General features: G+C 45.5%; 1 protein-coding gene across 2 annotated transcripts in view; it reads left to right on the plus strand.

The window, feature by feature from the left end:
- Fhl2 (four and a half LIM domains 2) overlaps positions 1-20,884 on the plus strand; it is a 72,644-nt gene that overhangs the window by 31,942 nt on the left and 19,818 nt on the right. The window contains exons 1-2 of one of the 2 annotated variants that reach the window (XM_041655098.1): positions 3,423-3,637; positions 16,016-16,180. In XM_041655098.1, coding sequence (XP_041511032.1) covers positions 16,025-16,180 — 156 coding nt within the window. In that variant the 5' untranslated portion in view covers positions 3,423-3,637; positions 16,016-16,024. Of the gene's footprint in view, positions 1-3,422; positions 3,638-16,015; positions 16,181-20,884 lie in introns of those variants that run through there. The other variant, XM_041655097.1, reaches the window with a different exon arrangement.

The raw sequence follows: 20,884 nt of genomic DNA on the forward strand, positions 1-20,884 counted from the left end.
CCTGTTTCCTGAAAGTCCCCCGACCCTCTAATTCTCTCTTCTTCTTAAATGAACACGTGTTACTTTCAGCATAAGAACATTTAACTAATACATTTTTTTTAACGGCTCATACATTTGGGTTTCTTGAATGTCGCAGGAAACAAGTAAAAATACCCAATAAAACAGTCTCCTTTCCCTCCTGGCCCAAGCCCCAGCCTCGCAGGCCTAGTCACAAACAAGGCTGTATTGTTTCCCCTCTCTTTGTTCACGAAGGCAAATGATTGGTTACAATCTAGGAAATATTCCCTGCCTTTATTTTTCTTGGTTGCTGTGTCTCGGAGATCATGCCAAATCAGTAAATATACTTACCACATTTTTAACAGCTACGCTCATAAATAATTTGGAAACGTACCATGCTGTGTTTAACAAGTCCCCTGCTGGCAGACACTTGATCTGGCCCAGGATTTTGCTGTCACAAACAGTTCTTCAGGGACTGCTCTTTGGTTCATATCATTTTGCCTAGGAGAAAGTACACACAAGGTAGGTTCCTGCAAGGGGAAAACCTAGAAACGGCCAACAGTGTGTGCACTTTTAACTTAAAGACATTTTTCATCATGAGGTTCTTCAAGCATTGTGAGGGGAAACGAGAGATAGGATAAATTCTCAACATTCACTATCGAGCTTCAGTGACTCTAAAAGCCCACAGGTGAAACCGTTTCACATGTACATCTTAGTTCCATCTACTTCCTCTGCCTCGATTTATCCTGAACCAGCCCTGGCATGTTACTTCTTTTGGGAAAGTTTCTGAAAAGTAAGGGGGTTTTGAAGAAGAAAAACATGTGTATATGTAATTTCATATAAAAATAAACCACTACCAGGTGGTGGTGGTGCATGCCTTTGATCCCAGCACTTGGGAGGCATAGGCACAGGTAGATCTCTGTGAGTTCAAGGCCACCCTGGTCTACAAAGTGAGTTCCAGGACAGGCTTCAAAGCCAGACAGAGATACTGTCTCAGAAAACAAACAAACAAAAAAACCTTACTAACTTATTATAATATCATCAAATAACCTGTCAATGCCAAAATTTCCCAAATTGGTTCATAAAAAAATTCTTCTTTTAATAGTTTGTTCTACGATCAAAATCCAAACGTAAGTGATGGTTGGTTGGTTGGGTTTGGGGGGAGTTTTTTTTTTTTTTCGTCCATTGGTTTCTCCCCATCCCTCTTTTCTCAACATTGTAGAAATGGGTAACCCTGTTTGAGAGACTGAATTTTCCTGACCATATGACTCTTGAGGTATTTAATACCTCTCTAATGTCGCAAGGGAAATATAAAAACAAATCACAAAACTTCTAATGAAGAAAGCACCAGCATAACAGAATCAGTGGGGCACAGCTCCTGCAGTTAGCAGAAGAAGCTTTATGTAACTTATTATGTCAGTAAGAATAAAACTAAATGCATAACTCTCAAAGTGTAAGCAAATAAAACAGAAGGAAGCAGGCAAGAATAAACGCAGAATTAGTGTTTCATTATTCTTTGAACTTGTATTTTAAAACTGATGCTCAAGACTCACCATCTGATACCTAGACGATTTTGCAATCTGTAGCTTTTACTTAGAGAGAGTAAATGTTAGTAGCCTTGGAGTGATTGATCTGTCTACATACACTTTACTTGGAATCTAGGATCCAGCCTACCCAGACCATTAGAGGGAATTCACTTAGGGTATGCCTCACTTGGGAGATGGGAACAGGAGTGGAATGGATCCCTGTGTCAAGTTCAGCTTACCCACCTCCTCAGGGGAAAGTGTTAACCTTGGGGAGTCCCCTGAGTGAGTGACAGGAATTGAGAATTTCTGATCCTTTACTTGGCTTGCATGGCCTTGCCATCTCATAGACACCAGTGCAAATCTCAGCTGGTATAAAAATCATTCTCCTCATCTAGAGCAAAAGTCACATAACCGAGATAATTAACTTTACCTAAAGGGACTGAGCATCCTGGGCGAGGCCAGATGGAGCAAGTGCTGAGTAAGGGACAGATCACGTGACACCCTCACCTCTCACGTTCTGAGAGTCCACCATGCAAACTCCCTTGTGACACCAATCAGGAAGTGTCAACCAGGAGAAAGCCATCACACAGCTGTCCCTGCCTTCTCTGAAAAACGTGTTACCCTGAGCCCCCCTCGAGCGATGAGAATAACATGCCCACCCACAAAACCCTCTACTATTGTGATGGTTCTTCGGTCGATTTGACTGGGTTTAGAATCCCCTAGGAGACACACCTCTAGAGGACTCTGAGGATGGTTCCAGAGAGGTTTAAAGGAGGGGAAAGACTGACCCCCCAAAGGTGGACAGCACCCCTCAAGAGCTGATCTCTCAGACCGGATGAAAAGGGGAAAGTAAACCAGGCACCAGCTCTCATCTCTCTCTGCTTCCTGACTGAGAAGGCAAATGACCAACCAACGGCACATTCTCACAGTGGCCATGCCATCTCAGTGACACCCAGCTGTATCCCTCCATAAACCCTGCACTCAAATGTCACAGCACTAACTCAGGCTTTCATTGTCCCTCCATGTGCCCATCTGCCACCGTGTCTGCTTGTGGGCCCGCTCAAGAGCAGATGCCGCCTTTCCTAGGCACGGGGATACCGATGCCTCCCACCTCCGTGATGGACTTTGCCTCCTGCCCCTATTAAGGGCCAACTCTGCTCAGAGAACCTTGGTTTTGAGTGTGAGGGACACATTAAGACCTCCTTTTGCCTTCTGCCCTGATGGAGCCACTAAATGTCAACAGTTCTCTAATCCTGAGCATTGGGCATAGAACCTTCTCTCAGTCAGCTCCTTAGTGAAACAGACTTATTAAGGATCCTTTAGGTCATTGGTTGGGTTCATTCCCACATGGTGAGTTATCTGCAAAGCAAGGTCCAGAAGACCACCATGTCAAGGCATGTCCTGTGCATAACACCGTTCCTCTCCCAAATCTTCAAATAGCCCACCCATGTTTGCACCAGGCTGTGACCAGGCTCAGACCCAGAAACCCAGAAGAGGGTCCTGGTGAGAGACCCATGTCATTTCTCCCTTGGGTGGCAGCGGGCCCAGCCTTCTGCATCACACCACCACTGGCCCCTGGAACCAAGGCCAGGGTTCAGGGTGGCTTGACTCTGTGTGCGAAAACACCGGGAAGCAAGGAAGAACGTTAAGTCAAACAAAGGGTCTGCAGCAGCTGCAGCAGGGAAACACGCGAGCGACAACAGGCGATCATCGAGGGGCGCTCGCCACCGCGCCCTGCTCCCTTGGCCCGCGCGCCTAGCCCGCCGCCCCGGCGCGTCTGTCCTTATATGGTCAAATGACTCGGCGGGGGTTCTCGAGGGCGGGAGCGGCGCGGGCTGCACTCCGCCTGCTGAGCCGCCGCCACCGCCGCGCCACAGTCCGCTGGGTGCCCTAGACCCCGGCCCTGCTGCGGGCGAGTACTCCTTCCGCCGCCCAGGCCACAGTCTGGCCTGGTACACAAGAATAGTCACCAGACAGCTGCCCTAGCACGCGTGGAGAGACACCGGTAGCCAGCGTAGCCAGACCGCGGGGCGGAGAACCGGGAGACCGGAGCAGGGCTGTGCAGACCGCACCGGGATAGGGACCCCGAAACGGAGCGAGGACAGAACCTGACGGTAGGAGAGCTCTGTTTTGCAGAGGACACCCGGGATGGGGACCTAAAACAGAGAGGACAGATCCGGGGAGAAGAGAGCCTAGCTGGGCAGGGGACACCCAGATGGGGGCTCGAAATGAAGGGGAGGGTTCTAGGAGGGGAGGGGGCGAGTCATGGAGACGGTGCACCGGAAACATGGGAGAAGAAGGGGAGTCTTGAAGGGGAGACTACAGAAACGGGGAGCTGATATACGGGAAGACACCTCCAGGAAGAGCGGATGCGGGCCAGAGAGGACCAGATCCATGAATGCTAGGGATCCGAGCATACGAGAGCTTAACTTGGGAATGGTGGGGAAGAGACCATTGGCGTCCAGAGGATGAGCTGCAGCCCTAGAGGGGTGGGTCGCCGCCAGGTGGTGGGAGACGGTGAACCGCCTACCGGCGACCCTCTGGGGATGAAGTGGAACTGGTCTGTGAAGTCTGTGTAAGGGAGGTGACAGGCTGGCCAACACGTGGATGTCCAGGCATTTCCCTTGGGAAGAAGTGGGAGTTTGCCTGTGACCACACATCTTGACTCATCCACAAAATTAAAACCTGAGACATAGGGTTAAAAAGGAAGTAATGCTTTTAAATGAAAAGAATTCTAACCGATAGCTTGCAGTCTCGTGATGTCTTGTGGAAAGAAACTCTTCAATGCCCTTTCTGGTTTTAAAAGAAGAATTAGCCGTATTTGCTCGGTAGTTTTCGGGTGTGTCTCTGGAACTCAATGAAGTAGGCATTTTATGGAATATACAGCCCTCTTCGGCAGAACCTACTTGTGGCATGCACTTTCTTACACGCATTTTGGAAGTAATGAGCTACAATTTGGGCTTATGGTCAAGAGAGCGTCTTAAAAACACCACTCTGAATGTGTGTCATGTGCTGTTACCCTGCTTATATGGATATTTTGCAGTAATGTAGTAGGTGTGTGTGTGTGTGTGTGTGTGTGTGTGTGTGTGTGTGTGTGTTGTTCTTGTTGGTTGAGATAAAGCCTCCCTCTGTAGCCAGGAAAGCCTGGAATTTACCATGCCATCCCAGGTGACCTCAAACTGCTGCCTATCCTCCTGCCTCAGCCTGCAAAGTGTTGCAGTTGCAGGAGTGACCTAGACATCCTGCAGCTACAGTGATCTAGGACCTTCCCCTCAATCACCCCCCATAAAGAAAAATTTGCCTGAAATCTTAGAGTCTGTGAATTCTTAACCCAATAACTAAAGGTCAATAGAACCAAACTTTAAAACGCTTATTTTTCTCACTCTTTTTTCAGATTCAGCTCTCTCCTAGTTTTTAACAGAATAGTGTATAAGCATTGACGGCCCCTGTTCTGGCTTTTTTTTGGTCTGCCTCTTTGCTATCCAGCCTCACAGATACAACATGGATGGGTGTAGAAGGTTTGACTGGCAGATAGATGCACCTGGAACAGAACCAAGACGCCAGAGTTAGCACTGGGACCTCTCAGCCCACATGGCCTTGCCTAAGCCACAAAATCTATTGGTTCCTCAGTTTCCTCCCATAGAATTCGATAACAAGGGAGCTTTCCTGGCAAGGTTGATTTATCTATCTATCTATCTATCTATCTATCTATCTATCTATCTTACCTATCTCTTACTATATATACATATATATATATACATACACACATATACATACATAAACATATACACATATGTATTTGTGTATATGTTCATTATATTTTGCACATTTTATGCAAAGGATATGTAGATTTTATAGCTTCTAGTTTACAGAGAAAGAAACTGAAACAGAATGATTAAAGTAACCTTGCTGTCCAAAGTTTCCCAGCCTGTAGATGGTGGCCCCGAGAGCTACCTCTAGAGAGCTTGACAGCTGAGTTCTGACCTCTACTCTGTATTGGGCCACACTGTATCAATATTTTCTTGAGGCCCTGTGCTGTATGTTTTGACCTAAGATTGTTAAATGCCTTCAATACTGATCACTATTTTAACTGTAGAGAGAAATGCCCAATAGGACATAAAAAAAAAAAAAGAGTTCAGGAGGCCAACAGGTCTGGCTTCTACCCCTGTTCTGCATGGAGGGCTTGGTACCTAGCATCTGACACACCATGTCTGAGTCACTGTTCTATGGCTGAGAAGAGACACCATGGCCAAGGCAACTCTTATAAAAGAAAGCATTTACCTGAGGACTGGCTTACAGTTTCAGAGGCATAGTTCACGCTCATCAAAACCAGGGAGCAAGGCAGCACACAGGCAGACTGATGCTGGAGAAGCAGCTGAGAGTTCTCCATCATGAGCTGCAGGTAGCAGGGAGAAAGAGTGTCTAGGCCTGGCGTGGGCTTTTGAAACCTCCAAACCTACCCTTAGTGATATACTTCCTCCAACAAGACCATACCTTCTAATCCTTCTAATTTCTTCAGAGAATTACACTCCCTGGTGACCAAGCATTCGGACATATGAGTCTACAAGGATCATTCTCATTTAGACCAGCACACACCGGCTTCCCCATTTGTGAACAGCTGTAGTGTGGATATGACTTTTCCCTAAGATTCGTGTGTTGGAAGCTTGGTTATCCTTGGGTAAATGTTGGGAGGCAGGGAGTGGAGTCTAGGGGTTAGAAAGATGGTTCAGCAGTTAAGAGCACTTACAGAGGGTCTGAGTTTGGCACAGAACTCATAACTCCTTGGAACTTGTACTCCAAAGGATCCTACATCTTTTTCTGGCTACCATGGGCACCTACCTACTTATGGATGCATATACACTATGTAAAAAATAAAAACAAAAGAACCTAAGCGAGGGGTCCTAATGATCAGAAGGCCCACCCTCGGGAGGGACAGTGGTACCCATCTCTTTCAGTCTCTGCTCATCAGTCTGTGAGCTCACTCTCTCTACATCCCCTGTGAGGCTTCTGAATTTCCAGATCCATGAATTAAGGAGCATCTGAACACAAAGCTGCAGCATTTAGGATGTTGGGAAGTGTCTTTGGAACCAGCAAATACAGCTTGTCTTACAACCAAGACTGTCAGTCAAAGAGCACATAGACCCGGGCTTGCTGCAACCTTTGGAGCCAGTTAAGTTAGGCAATCGGTGAATGAGTGGAAGGAAGTATGCCAGCCTCTCTTGATGGAGTCCTGATATGGAACACCGAGGCAGAACCACAAGAGAGAAGGGCTACCACGCAGAGGAAGAGGGCAGTTGTTCTGGAGTGGGGGAGACTAAAGGAAAAGGCAGCAGAGGTCTGCATAAGGAGCTGGGGCTGGGACACAGAGGTCAGGCAGATGAAGACCAAGCTGCTAGGGATTTGTACCTCGGAGAGAGAACGATTGGCTTTCACTCTGTAGGTGCAGAGCTGACAGCATCAGTCTCTTGTTCTCACCCTCGAATGCAGTGGTAGAGCCATCGGGTGGGATCTCCTGCCATCTGGAAGGCTTGTGAGGTTGAAGCAGCTTACCCTTCCGGGCTTCAACAGGCTGTCTTGTGGAGACCGAATGGGCATGTTTTGATAATGGATTGTTGTGATGGGATCTTAAACAGTGACTTGGCCATAGAGTCAGGCGGGGGCTGCTTGGCAGCGTGCCTTTGTTCTCAGCTCCTCAGTGCCTAACACGGTCCAGGGACATCTTGGCTACTCAGTACATTCTTTTCTCTGGATTGAAAATGTCAGAAGCATATTTCTTTTAAAAAGTATAGCTATTCTGTATTGGTGGGCTTCAGATCAGAAATTTGACGTTTATTGACTTTCATTACTGAATAATCCAAGGATCATTCAGAAGACAGCATCCCTTTAAACACAAAATATATCTTAAAATTCTCTGAGACAAGGCAAGATTTTGTTTTCATTTTCATTTTTCAAAAGTTCCTAGTGTATATGGCACACAGTGACTCACCTTTCTGTCTGCCCTTAGGGGCGGTATCCAAGGAGGGGCTGGTTAAATGAATTAATAAACATACACTTTGTAATCTAAAGTGTTTGCAATCCAGATATACAGAGGTTGATCTCAAGTGAATTCTAGGTAGCTTGTTCTATTTTCAGACACATTTAGACACACGGGTATCATTAGAATGGATACCCGTCCCTTTTACCAGAATCTCGACTTAAACTAAGTCAGCTTGATTAGACTAACCTAGACCAGAGAACACAGTGTTGAACGAGCTGAGTTTGCCCGTCAGTGTCGCCATCCAGGGAAGACAAATCAAACCAGAGCAGATGTCCTCTGATTGGGTGCTGGTGTAAGAGCCCCGTGCCTCTGGACTGAGGTGGAATAACATTGATTACAAACACAGCATCCCCCAGGGGGTTTTCTGATCTCTGCAGCCCGCGTCTGGATCTGTCCATTTTTCTCAAGGCCTGGGAGTGTCTCCTGGCTGGCTTTTTGCTTCTTGACCTACTCAGGTGGTAGCCTGAACTATGCAGCTGTGTATTGGCTGCTTTCAGAGTCCAAACACCACAAGAAAGTTCTCCCTCCTGTGGAAGCAGCAAATTGTCAGGAAGGAGGGATAGAAATTGGTGTTGAAGAGAAAACATAAAGACCTGGAGATCTTAATGCTGTCAGATGCCAAACCACGGTGACTTTTGGGTAGGTTATACATAGAAAACCTTTTTCTACCTTTGCACTCTTGACCTTTACCCACATTTCTACAAGATACTTTTTTTAAAAAAAGTATTTATTTATTTATTTATTTTATGCCCATGAGCATTTTAGCCAGATGTATGTTTGTGTACTGCATCCATGCCTGATGCCCAAGAAGGTCAGAAGAGGGCATCAGATCTCCTGGGGCTGGAATTACAGACAATTGTGAGATTCCATGTGGGTGCTGGGAATCAAACCCAGGTCCTCTGCAAGAGCAGCAAGACCTCTTATCCACTGAGTAAATTCTCTAACTAAGACAGTTTGTTAATTTGCCCAGCTATTCTATTTTCTCATTTGTTCTACACTTATTTACAAAGGCCCTGTGTGTGCTCCCTGCTGGGGAGGTCTCCATGGTGTGCAATGCTCCCTGCCCAATACTGCATTCTTACAAAGACCTCACAGCTAACTGGCCAACTTCGTATTTTTTTTTTTTTTTAGTGAACTGTGCTGAATTGCTTCTTAGCATTGAGATTTCCTTCCTAAATCTGTGGTAACAATTAAAGGTCAGCATGGTAAGAGCCAGATCTAGTAGCCCCAGCCTGCAATCCCAGCTCTCTAGAGTCACAGGCATGAGGAATATATTTTTAAGGTCAGTCTGGCTTGCCTAGCAAGACCCTGTACCTTCATGAGTGAACACATGAAGGAATGAAGGAAGGAATATCAACTGTGTCTCAAACTGGCTGATTGCAGTTGCTTCTATACGTGTTGTGTGTGTGTGTGTGTGTGTGTGTGTGTGTCTCCAGAAGGGGCACAGGTTTCACTGTAGATATGGCTGCATGAGGAAAACCACAAACAGTAAGGTTAATATACATGAAACATGGTTGGCATCCCTTGGGATTTGAATGGGCCCGTGGGGGAGGTAGTAAAAATAAACAGAGAAAAGAAGTATTGAGAAGTATTGCCTCTTGGGCACTCTCGCCAACTCTAGCCTTGTGTGGTGGCCTACCTTATTTCACAAGGATTGGCCTGAAACTCGAAGACCTGGGCCAGTAGGCCCAAAACAGGCTTTATAGCATCCTAGCCCCCGCCTTGGAAATCTTTCTCAATTAAGCAGAAAAGCAAGAGAGGATCTCTCTGGCTACTCCTCTGCCTCTTGCCCTTTCTCCTCTCCCTCACCACTCCCTCCCTCCTTTTTCTTTCTTCCGGATTTGCAGGGCTCTCTCTTTCCTCTTTGTAGCTCTGACACTGCCCTGTCTGAAAAAGTATAAACAGAACCGCAAAATGTAAGCCTGTTGGCTCGTGCAGGCTTTGTCACTTTTAGTAGTAGCTGAGCCCTAGGCTTTCTTACCCCATTGATCTCTGAACCTTTATTCTGCAAGAGCCAGGAAGCTGGCTGAGGGCAGGCACAGAGGTCAAAACCCTTGTCCCCAGTGCAGACCTCCCCTCCACGAGCTGTACTGGATCCACGCTTCTCCCAGTACAGGTAGCTGAGTTTGGCCTCCTGTTTGCGCCCTAAAATCCAGCTTCTTCAAATACCTGGTTCCTCGCAGCTGGAGGGGAATGACATCAGAGGATGATTTCATCCTGGGAAGGTTGAGAACCCTGGCACCCTGTAATTTAGATTTGATTCAGTCAGCAGTTATACCTCACATTCAGGTGTCTCTCTGCATGCCCTTACTTAATCCTCCCAGCATTCCTATGCAACAGGTAATGGGCAGGAATTATATACATAGCCTGCTGGGAGAGAGAAGAGTTCAGAAATGGCAAATGGACTGTTCTCAGTTGAGTGAGAAACTCCCTGTCTTAACCACTAGTCTACTGCTGTGAAGAGACACAGCAATTCTTACAAAAGAAAGCATTTAACTGAGGGCTTGGTCCATTACTATATCCTGACAGTGAGCATGGCGCCATGCTGGCAGATATGGTATTAGAGAAGTAGCTAAGAGTTCTACATCTTGATCCACAGAGAGAGTCTGGGCCTGGCATGAGCTTTTGAAACCTCAATGCCTACCTCCAGTGAATATTTTCTCCAAAAAGGCCACACCTCCTAGTCCTTCTCATTTTTTCAGAGTCCTACTCCTTGGTGACTAAGCACTCAAGTATGTGAGCCTTTGGGCGCCATTCTTATCCAAACCCCCATCTACATGTATGTTTGGAAAGGCTATTCTGAACTGGAATGAAAAGGACAGGGATATGGATCAGTGGTAGAGTCCTCACCCAACATATGCAAATCCCTGGGTTTGAGTCTTCCCACTAGGTGGAGGGTGGGTGGGGGAGCTCAACAAACAAAAACTTGACTCTGACAGCATGGCATCGTTCTTAGGAGGCATTGCTCATATTTTGTCTCCCCCAGTTTTACATGGTAAAGTCACTTTTGTGCAGTAAACATTCTCTACTCAGTGCTGTGCAGATTTGGGGAAACTGCAAAATCCCGTTGCCTACAGGGAATACCGAAGTTGGCGAAGTAGGCATCTCCCCTTTCCCATCCCATCTGCTTCTGTTTCGTCTTCCTGGTGTGAGCATGTCCAGCAGTGTTTTTTAGACTGTGGTGTGGCTTTCTGTGCCCTTGTCTGCAGCATGACCTCACCACCCTTCTCAGCACAAGCATTTCCCCTCCAGCAAGCCAGCTCAGTACTCCTGGAGGTTATATCACTAAAGTCTGTGGGTCTCCACTGAGCTCCCAGCCTGGTGTTCTGGAAGTTGACGTGAGGGTTTTCTTCTATGCTGCTCATCCCTCTCTCATCTTTGTAGCCCCAATCCTTTATCTGACATCCAGTAAATAATTCCATTTTTGAGTGAATGAATGAACAACCAGGCATTTTGTAGGTTTTAAAAATGAAAAATTATAACAATTTCTAATATAACGCTATGGATGTACATCCTCATGAAGCATGACATAAGATGGCTAATTAGCAAAACAGATAGTGGTCTGCCTTTTAAAAGGTGGCTTAATCTGACCATGTAACTTTAAACATGAAGATTTTCACAAAGAATATTCTGGAGCCACAGAAGTAACTCAATGATAAGCACATAATTCTATGTCAAGCCCATATCGATGCCTGGCCTCGAACATAAAAATAAAAGGGATGAATGGGCTTAAAGCCCCTTGTGACAGTGAGACAAGGCCCTCCATGCTCTTGAATTACTTTGGGAACTGTTGTTACTGACGCAAGGAGACCTAGCAAGACATTGCATGTTTTATCTCAGAAATGGGACCTAGATTTAAATTTACACCACACACACACACACACACACACACACACACACACATACACACATTGGGAGAATATTTAAGAGTATTAAAGGGGCCAGAGAAGAAAATGACAAGGGAAAGTAATGATTGCCAAATATGAGCAAAGTATGATACACGTTATGGAAATGTCATAAATAAGCCCGTTATTGGATCAAAGACCTTAATGTAAGACCAGAAACTCTCTTAAAAAAAATACTTCAAGATATAGGTATAAGGAAAGACTTTCTGAATAAAACTGTAGTTACTCAGAAAATAAGGTCAATAGCTGATAAATGGAACCTCATGAAACTGAAAGCTTCTGCCCATCCAAGGAAAGAGCTAATCAAGCAAAAACAGCACACAGAACGGGATAAAAATCTTCATCATACTTCGGACCAAGGATTAATATGTAGAATGTACAGATCTTTTGAAAATCTAAACCACAAGAAATCAAACAATGCAATCAGTAAGAAGAGTAGTAAAACAAATAGTCAGTCAGTTCTTGAAAGATAAAACACAGACGGCCTCAGTACAGAGAAACACAAGTCAAAACTACATTGGGGTTCCATTGGTCTCCAGTCACAATGGCAGTCACTAAGAAGCAATTAACAATGAATGCTGGCGAGGATGTAGACAGAAAGGAACCCTTATGCATTGCTGGTGCGAATGCAGACTAGTCCAGCTACTACTGAAGTCAGTATAGAGAGAGGGTCTTCAGAAAACAAAATTAATCTACCATGTGACCTAATTAGGCCATTCTTCAGTATTTACCCATAGGAATCCAGTTATATATATCACAGAGACACCTGCACATCAATCATACATACCTGTATAAAATGTCATTTAACACAGCACCATGTACAGTGAATTTATACTCTGAAAAACTATATATATATATATATATATGATAACCAATGAATGATGAGGGATGGAGAGACCCCGAATTCAATTTTCAACACCACCCTGAAATTTAGGAATTTATTTAGCACCTCCATACTCCTTACTAAATGACCCCCATAGGCTCACATGTTTGAGCATTGAATGTGTTTAAACACTTGGTCCCCAACTACTGGTGGTGCTGTGGTGGTGCTGTGTGGGAAGGTCATAAAACCTCCAGGAGATAGATAGATGAAGCCTTGCTAGGAGTGAGTGGGTCACTGAAGGTGGAGCTTAAAGTTGTATAAGCTGTTCCAGTCTCTTGCCCCCTGCCCTCTCTCCTCCCTCTGTTTCTCTCTCTGACTCTCTCTGTCTCTTTCTCTCTCTCTCTCTCTCTCTCTCTCTCTCTCTCTCTCTCTCTCTCTGCTTCCTGGCAGCAAATGCAATATGAACAGTCAACCTCCCACCCTAGCTCACATGCTTCCTCCTCCATGATGGCTGTGTCCTTTTGAACACATAAGTCAAAATAAACCCTCTCACCTGAAAACTGTGTTTTGTCCCAGCAACAAAAAAATAGTAACTCCTGATTAATTGACTCCCATTGTATAGAGTCAAGTTTGCACAGCATGGCAGTGAAGGGGGACACATAAGCACACTTCTAAAATAACAACAGTGTCAAATTCTAGGGTTTTCTTTCTTTTCCAACTAGGGAAAAGCCAACTTGTTGGTAATGATCGGAAATGAATACAAAGCTGTCTATGGCTGGTACATGCCTGTCTCAAGTATGAAAACCTCTGGAAAACATTTGCATTATCCAAAATAGGACCTCGCATGTTAAGAATCATAATTAATGAGCTAGTCATAGGTGGAAAATATATTTTATTTTGAAAAATTATCCACATTAATCATCAGAATGTCTGTCATTAATGTGTATTTTTCTTTTGCTTAGCATTGGCATAGTCACAATAATAATTATTAAATCACTGAAGTAAATATGACATGTATGTAAGTAGAGTTTTTTAAAAAACTAAAAGAGAAATCTATTATTTTGTATGTTTATAAAAATTAATTTGCTGGGTGGTGGCAGCAGGACACACTTTTAATCCCAGCACTCGTGAGGCAGAGGCAGGCAGATCTCTGTGAGTTTGAGGCCAGCCTGATCTACAGAGTGAGTTCCAGGACAATTAGGGCTATTACACCGAGAAAGCTTATCTTGAAAAACGAAAATTAATTTTTTTTTTCGAGACAGGGTTTCTCTGTAGCTTTGGTGCCCGTCCTGGAACTAGCTCTTGTAGACCAGGCGAACTCCCAAGATCCGCCTGCCTCTGCCTCCTGAGTGCTGGGATTAAAGCAGTGCACCACCACCGCCCGGCCAAAAATTAATTTTTAAGAGTGAACTTCACTGATGTATGTCTTGCTATGTTCTGAACTAATGATAGTAGTTCCTAACGTGCTCATTTTATGCCTTACACTATTTGGTTAAGGCAGGGGACCTCTTAGAAAATAGAAGGAACAAGGCAGGATGGATTCAACGATTATGAGAAAAGATTCCATGGAAATGGGGCCAAATGCATCATCCCTGTTAGACCTCCAGAGCAGAATACAGCTGCTGCATCATCCCTGCTGGAGACTTGGGGTCAACAATGGTGATATTTGGTATTAGGTGGCTTTGTACTTTGAACAGTTGTAGAATCTCTGTTGATTCTCAGAGGTTACACCCTTAGTTTTGTTTCGTTTTGTTTTTTTCTCTCTCCATACTTGACCTATAGAATCAGATGAGGTGGAAAACACTTGCATCATAACCAGAATGAGAAGCACGTACCCCTCCCTGGTATCAGATACTGACGTGGTATTTATGCAGATAGCTGCCTTCGTTAGGAGATAACCTTCTTTTTCCACGTGCTTATCTGAACGTGGTGCCACCTTTCCGATTACGATCAGTTGACTTTCTCAGTTAGGTAGCTCTTGGGAGAGCCGACGAGACTCCTCGTCCATCCTCATTTCTGAATTATAGTTTTTCCATCCCTAAAATGAGGTCGTTGTTTTAGATGATTTGGGGAGTGTTTTCCAGCTTTCAAAATCCCCTGATTCACAGTTAGTTCACTCCCCATTGTCCTTCTGATTGTGTGGACAGAAGAGACAGTGATCTCACTCCGCTGCTAAATGGCAACGTTTAATGGAAAAACATATATGTTGGAAGGCCGACTCCCCCCGGGGATGAAATAAGTGAACAGGCATTTGCAAGGTCATTGACTGAAGACTTACAGGAAAGCTTGGGATCCTCTGCCAGCATAGCTGCTACAACCCAGATAGCCTAAGCAAAAATGCTATTCCTATGTCATGTTTCAGTCATTACTCAAGGGCTCAAGGACCTCCTCTTGGGACGCTATCACGGGAATGTCCAGACAGTTGTCTTTAACTCCGGGAAGAGCGGTTTAGAAGGAAGATCTTGCCACATGTATCCAGCTGTGTGTTTTGTACTCTCGGAAGCAAAGTATTCTATAAACACAGACATAAGCCAATAACAAATGCTTGTAGTCACTGCAACCTCGTGTACACAAGGTATCAAATTAATAGCTGCAATCACATTTACTGTAATCATAAACCAGACAGCAATACTGTATTTGCATTGGAAAGCCAAATTCTGGAAGTTCACCCTTGAATGACTTGAAGTAACTGGAAAATGAGTTGGGTTTGCTTAGCGTTTGTGAAATACTGCTTAGTCACAAAACTAGCTGGTGTGCCTGTGAATGACTGATAAAACTTTTCACTTGTTAACACATTAGCTATTGCCAATTATGAAAAATCTCCTGGGAAAAAAAAAAGATCAAGTCTAAAATTTCAATGTGCCAGAGGCCTTGGTCCATGCCATTATTCTCAGAGTGGGCTTTCTGTATCCAGAATCATCCTAACAGGATCTTTAGGTATGGTGGCTTAAGATGGGGAGGTGAAAATCAGTCATTTCCTCCTCTCCATGCTACAGAACATTTCTTTCTCTCGACACTGTATACTCATCCTGGAAGAATGCAACGTGGCTGGCATGGAGACACATTCTTGTTCCCCCTTTGCAAGGCTTGAGGTGTCTCCTGGAAAGTCACCGAATGTGGTCATTGCATTCCCAATTGTGTGCTAATCCCTGTTCTTGGAGTCAAGCCTTCCTCTTTCTCCTGCTTTCTCTGTACCTGGACAGCTGAAGGAGGGAGAATGATTCTCTAAAGGAAGTTGGCAGTTTCTCATCTACATTGTATTTCCCAAAGCAGGCTCTCGTCAAGGTCAATACTCTCCTGGCCTCTGACTACAGATTTTCCTGTCAGATACCCTTGTCTTGTGCTGCTATGCTTTCGTCCTACTCAAATTTATGAATCATAAAGCAGGGCACATGGAAAATCTTTTTATAGAGATAGACATATTGTTTCTGCGCCTGCCTTTCTATTCTGAGGGCAGAGAGGTGAGGCAGGGTCACGTGCTAGAAGCTTCCACGTAGCAAGGGTGAAGTGGGGGCCCTGCTACCTTTTCTGAAATCTGACATTCAGAGCCAGTCAGGAATGACTGCCCTAATGCATGGGGCGCCTTCAAGCCCCAAACTCCCCCAGCTAAAAAGGGCTTTACTTGAAAAGGATGAGCGTTGAAAGTCTGTCTGTCGCCTTGCCCTCGTAGACAGGGGGCGTGGAGTGTTCCTGAAGCTAAAGTCTGGGTTTTCTCCTTTGGTCGCAGGGTGTCAACATGACTGACCGCTTTGACTGCCACCACTGCAATGAGTCGCTGTACGGCAAGAAGTACATCTTGAAGGAGGAGAACCCGCATTGTGTGGCCTGCTTCGAAGAACTCTACGCCAACACGTGTGAAGAGTGTGGCACGCCCATTGGCTGCGACTGCAAGGTAGCTGCCTGCTGGCTCTTGGAAACGCCCTCCCCACCTCTTAACCCACTCCAGCGCTACCGTCCCAAGAGCAGGCTCTTGGAAACGCCCTCCCCACCTCTTAACCCACTCCAGCGCTACCGTCCCAAGAGCAGGCTACTTCTTGGCATCCTTGTCCTTATCTCCCGTGTTTAAGACAGCCGCCTTTGATGGCTTTGAATTCTCGTGAGGCCGGGCAGAGCTGCTCACTCCATGATCTAGTTTCTGCCTGTCAGATGAGTGCTGTGCCAGGTTGTCTGCTTGGTGTTCTAAGTCCATGCTGCCTCTTCTGGTTTCTAGGGCCCTTATCTAACCCCACCCTTCCGGGCAGTGGTAAAGCCTCCTCCTGCCTTTGCTGTTTGCCTCTTGGTGACTAACAGGGAACAGGTGCTGCTTAGTAAATATTTGATGAGCGAATGTATATATGCATTATCTAGTCATCCCCTGGATAAGTGGGCCCAGAAAAGCAGCAACGTCCTTGGGATCTGATGGGCTCTTTTCCCTTTGGGGAGAAGAATGGGGTTTGCCGAACGTGGGCTACACAAGGGAGGGTCTGTCTTCGCTCTCCATCAACGGGACAGCCTACCCAAGACAACAACTTCTAAGGATCAGTTTAATCTGGCTCACAATTTGAGACCTTCCAATTCTTGTGAGGTTGGCATAGTCACCTTTGGCCCGCACACCGTGGCAGGAGCCTATGACAGAGAAAGCCTCTCTCCTTGTGGTATGAAGCAGGAAAGGGTTAAAGTCCCAATATTCCCGTTAAGGGCACACCTCCAGTGACCCCTCCCCACAGGCTCCACTTTCTGAAGGTGCCACCACCTCTTAGCAGCTCCAAGCTAAACACCAAGACTTTAACACCTGGGTCTTTGGGGGAAGTCTCAGACCCCAACTATAGTGGGGGTTCACGTAAGATTCTTGTTATCTTTACTGGCAAAAGTACTCCTAGAACACACTTGAAAAGCAATTCAAGTGACTGCCACCCCCACAGCCCCAGAACTGATTACCAAAAGGGGCAACTTTGGAGTCCCTAGGGAATTTCCAGCTTATGGACTCAAAGGAAATGCGTGGCATTGGGCAGTCTAATTTCTGCTATCAGTACTTTCTCTTTCATTGGGATTTTTACTATTCTCCTCCGTGAGTATAAAAACCAATATGTAACTTCTGACTAACTGACTCAGGCTCTGTCGGCAGTAGGAACATTCCAGCATGCCCAGTGCATGGCCCTTACTCATTCTTTTTTCATCTGTCTCCTAGAAAATAGCCAAATGGGTATGCCAATAATTTCTGTTGCTAGCTATCTGCGTATTGAGGAAGGATTTCTGTCTGGGCCACCAATGAAGTGTGTGGACCTGAGTCACTCAAAACCAAGCTGCAGCCAGGTAGCTTCAGCTTCAGAGTGTTAGAGGGCAACTTAGCAGTTGCATCATGCCAGTGTTAAAAACGCTCAGAGGACTGATGACCACAAGCAAACGGCTAACCTGACCCATCGCAAATGGTATTTCTTCCTTTCTCCAGCTTTTGCTGGTGTGTGTCATGTTCCAGGAGGTAAGCATTCTTACGCCCAGAGTCAGCTTTCTATCATGGTAGCACAGATCACTTGCTCCTAAAGAGAGTCATTTAGGCTTCCAGCTTTAAGAGGGCTCCCTCCATGATTGGATGGACACACCACTTTTATTGAGGCCCGTGCCAAGGCAGCCCATCATGGTAGATGCACATGGAAAAACAAAGCTGCTTACTCTGTAAACTGAGAAACAAAGCAGGAAGGAGGCAGGAGCCAGGGTCTCACAGCCCCCTTTTAAAGCACATCCTCAATCATCTAAGGCTCTCTCTACCTTCTAAAGGTTCCACTGCCTCCCATGAGTTCCCGGTGGGGAACTAAACCTTTAACACATAGGACTTGGGAGGAAACCTAAGATCCAAACGCTACCAATCTCTCCACCTATTCAATAGGCCAAGCAATAGAGCTCAGCTGCCAGGCAGTCTCATGCCTTTCTGTTGAACTTCAACCGGTTACTCGACCCCTCTGTGCTCTTGTCCACGTCTGTAAAACGGAAAATGAGGTGTCTGCCGGATAGGGTCACTGTGATAAGCGTCCTCATGCAAAGTCCTCACAATGAGTGGCAGCTGTGATATTGTAAGCCCCGTGCTTCTGCTCTCGCTCCAATTCCTCTTCCATTCTTCCTCTAACACATTCTTCCCAGAAGCCTTGCCCTCCCTACCTGTTTTCATGATGGCCGCACCAGTAAAAATGTCAGTGTGGAAGACTAACTCCTAGGCAGAGACAAAAAGAAGGATTTTATATAAAAACAAAACAAAACAAAACAAAACAAAAAAAAAACCCTCTCTGGATAGGAAAGAGTTAAGCTGGTGAGAGGTCGACATAGTGTTCCGATGATGAATGCTAGCTTAAAGGAAATAATGCGCATATCTGGGGCTAGTCATCCCTGACCAATGGCTGAAGTAAAAACAAGACAAACGTCACTTATCATTTCTCCAGAATGATTTAATGGAAAGACCCCAAAAGGCGGTCTTCTTTCCAAAGACATTTTATGCACAAATAAACAAGAGTCTCTCTGAGGGGCCAAAGTCAACAAGACTGCTAAAGGGGTCAGAAGCTAGCACGCTGAACTTTTCAACCCACAACCAGCAACTGGAGATCAAGTGGGTGTGGGTCCTGCCCTGTGATTTTCCTCGTTGGGGAACAAAGAGATGTGGGGCGGAGGGAGACTTTTGAACTGGAGGATTTTCCCTGTTTGCTGTGGTTTTTCTTGATCATCAGACATAGTTGTGTAGTTGATTTTGTGGAGGAAGCAGTGATCAAAACAAAAAAAAAAAGTTTCTGTTACTTCAGGAAGTAAACTAAAACATTGCAGCAGGAGCTAATGGCCGCTCAGCCTTCAGTCTTCTTAAAGTAGTCCAGGCATATCTGACTGCGTTCAGCTCCATGGAAGACAGGCTTATGAGTAAAAGCCTAAGATAAACTCATGCCTGTGGGAATTGGGCTGATTTTGAGGCACCGAGATAGATGCGTTTTGAGAACGTGTCCCGGTAACTAGAATGCATCTGTTTGTTCGATTGTCCTGGCAGCCACCTAGCTCCCTTCCTGTCTCCATTCGGCCACTCTTTGGAAATTCTGTAATAATCGAGGCGGGATCATTGATTCTGACAGCCAGTGAAATAGTTGAGAAGCCACAATACAAATGTAATTTTATTGTCCTGCAATATTACATCTTTTTCTTGGATACCCAGAGACAATAGCAAAGAAAACCATATGTTGATTATAGGATTATTATTTTTTTTTTAGCAACCTGAGTTCTGAACCGCAGAAAGTGAAGAAAAACAGACTTCTCATAGAGCACTATGCATCTAAAAAATTAATGACTGTAACAAAGGGCTCAGACTGAACAGACTGAATATTCTATGCCTTTGCAAAGTCCTGACGCTGGGCAGGCTGTCATACTCCAGTGTACCTTGAGGAGGCGCTGTGACGAGAGCAGTAATAGTAAGGAAAAGATGCCAGTAGAGGATGCTAGCAGCCAAAACTAATCTTAAAACTTAGCACCCGTTGGGTAGTTACTTGGCTCTGGCACTTGGAAATGACTCCGTTGTGTTATCTAAACCCCTCTAGATTCCTCCCACTGATAAGGACTTTTTCACCCCATCACGTGTAGAAACCACTGAGGCTTAGAAGAGTTGAAGCTCTTACTGAGGGATTAGGAAGTAGTAGCGATAGACACAGACAGACACGAAAGGTCCCTAACCGACAAGCTGTGCTCCCTGCCCACTTGCACGTAGCCTTGCCCATGAACTTCAGATCAGATATGGACTCTCAGTGGTCAGTCCTGTGAGTAAGAGATTTTTGCCTGACCTCTGCCACCTGTCTCCCTTATGGAAAAGGTCCTTGTCTTCCTCCTGTTCAAGAGCAATGAGGGCACTACAGAAATGGTGCCGGGTGTGGGCTACAGTTCCTCTCCAGCTTTCTGGTGCTACTGTGGCACACTCAATGTGTCCCCTGCTCCTGTCCACCATAGTATGCCAATCCCTGGAATAGTGAGCTTCCAGTAGTGTTCATCCCGCAAGCCTGTGGAGACTTAAGGGGAAGTCTCAGGTCCACTCCCCAGGGCAGGGTTGGGATATTTACGGGTTAAATACGGAATAGGCAGAATAGACTGTTTTATCAAACTTCCTCACTTGTGGGCATCAAGGCCAAAGCTCAGGTGTTATCTCCACTCAACTAAAAAAAAAAAATAGCGAATAAATGACGACAGCAGAGGTGGTCTGGAGGGTTGATTCAGGAGCTCCAAGCACATTCACCGGCTACTCACTGGCTTTACTAGTCAATTAAGAGGGAAACATCAAAGTTCTAATAGGATCAGCACCAATTCTCTCTATCAGGACGCACTTTCCTACTTAATGTTGAAAAGTTTTTAAACAGAAAATCTAGGAGGTCTTTCTTTGGGGGATTGAATGGGAACTCTGAGGTGGACTCTGGTCCTCCCAAACCCAGGGAAGACCTAGATGCCTGTCTTGTGTTTGAGAAAGTTCTTGAGCACCGGTGGAGTGGGGGCTGTTAGGAAGGGGCCAGTCTTCTACCGGCATGATGCAGGCCTTGCCTACAGCCCGTCTGGACCCCTCTCTGCTAAGAGTGCTGTGCCGTTCTTCCTTTTATGGCCTCTTTCAAAC

The sequence above is a fragment of the Microtus oregoni genome, unplaced genomic scaffold, assembly GCF_018167655.1.
Source record: "Microtus oregoni isolate MIOR12 unplaced genomic scaffold, Mior012 000007F_ref0000211, whole genome shotgun sequence".
NCBI lineage: Eukaryota > Metazoa > Chordata > Mammalia > Rodentia > Cricetidae > Microtus > Microtus oregoni.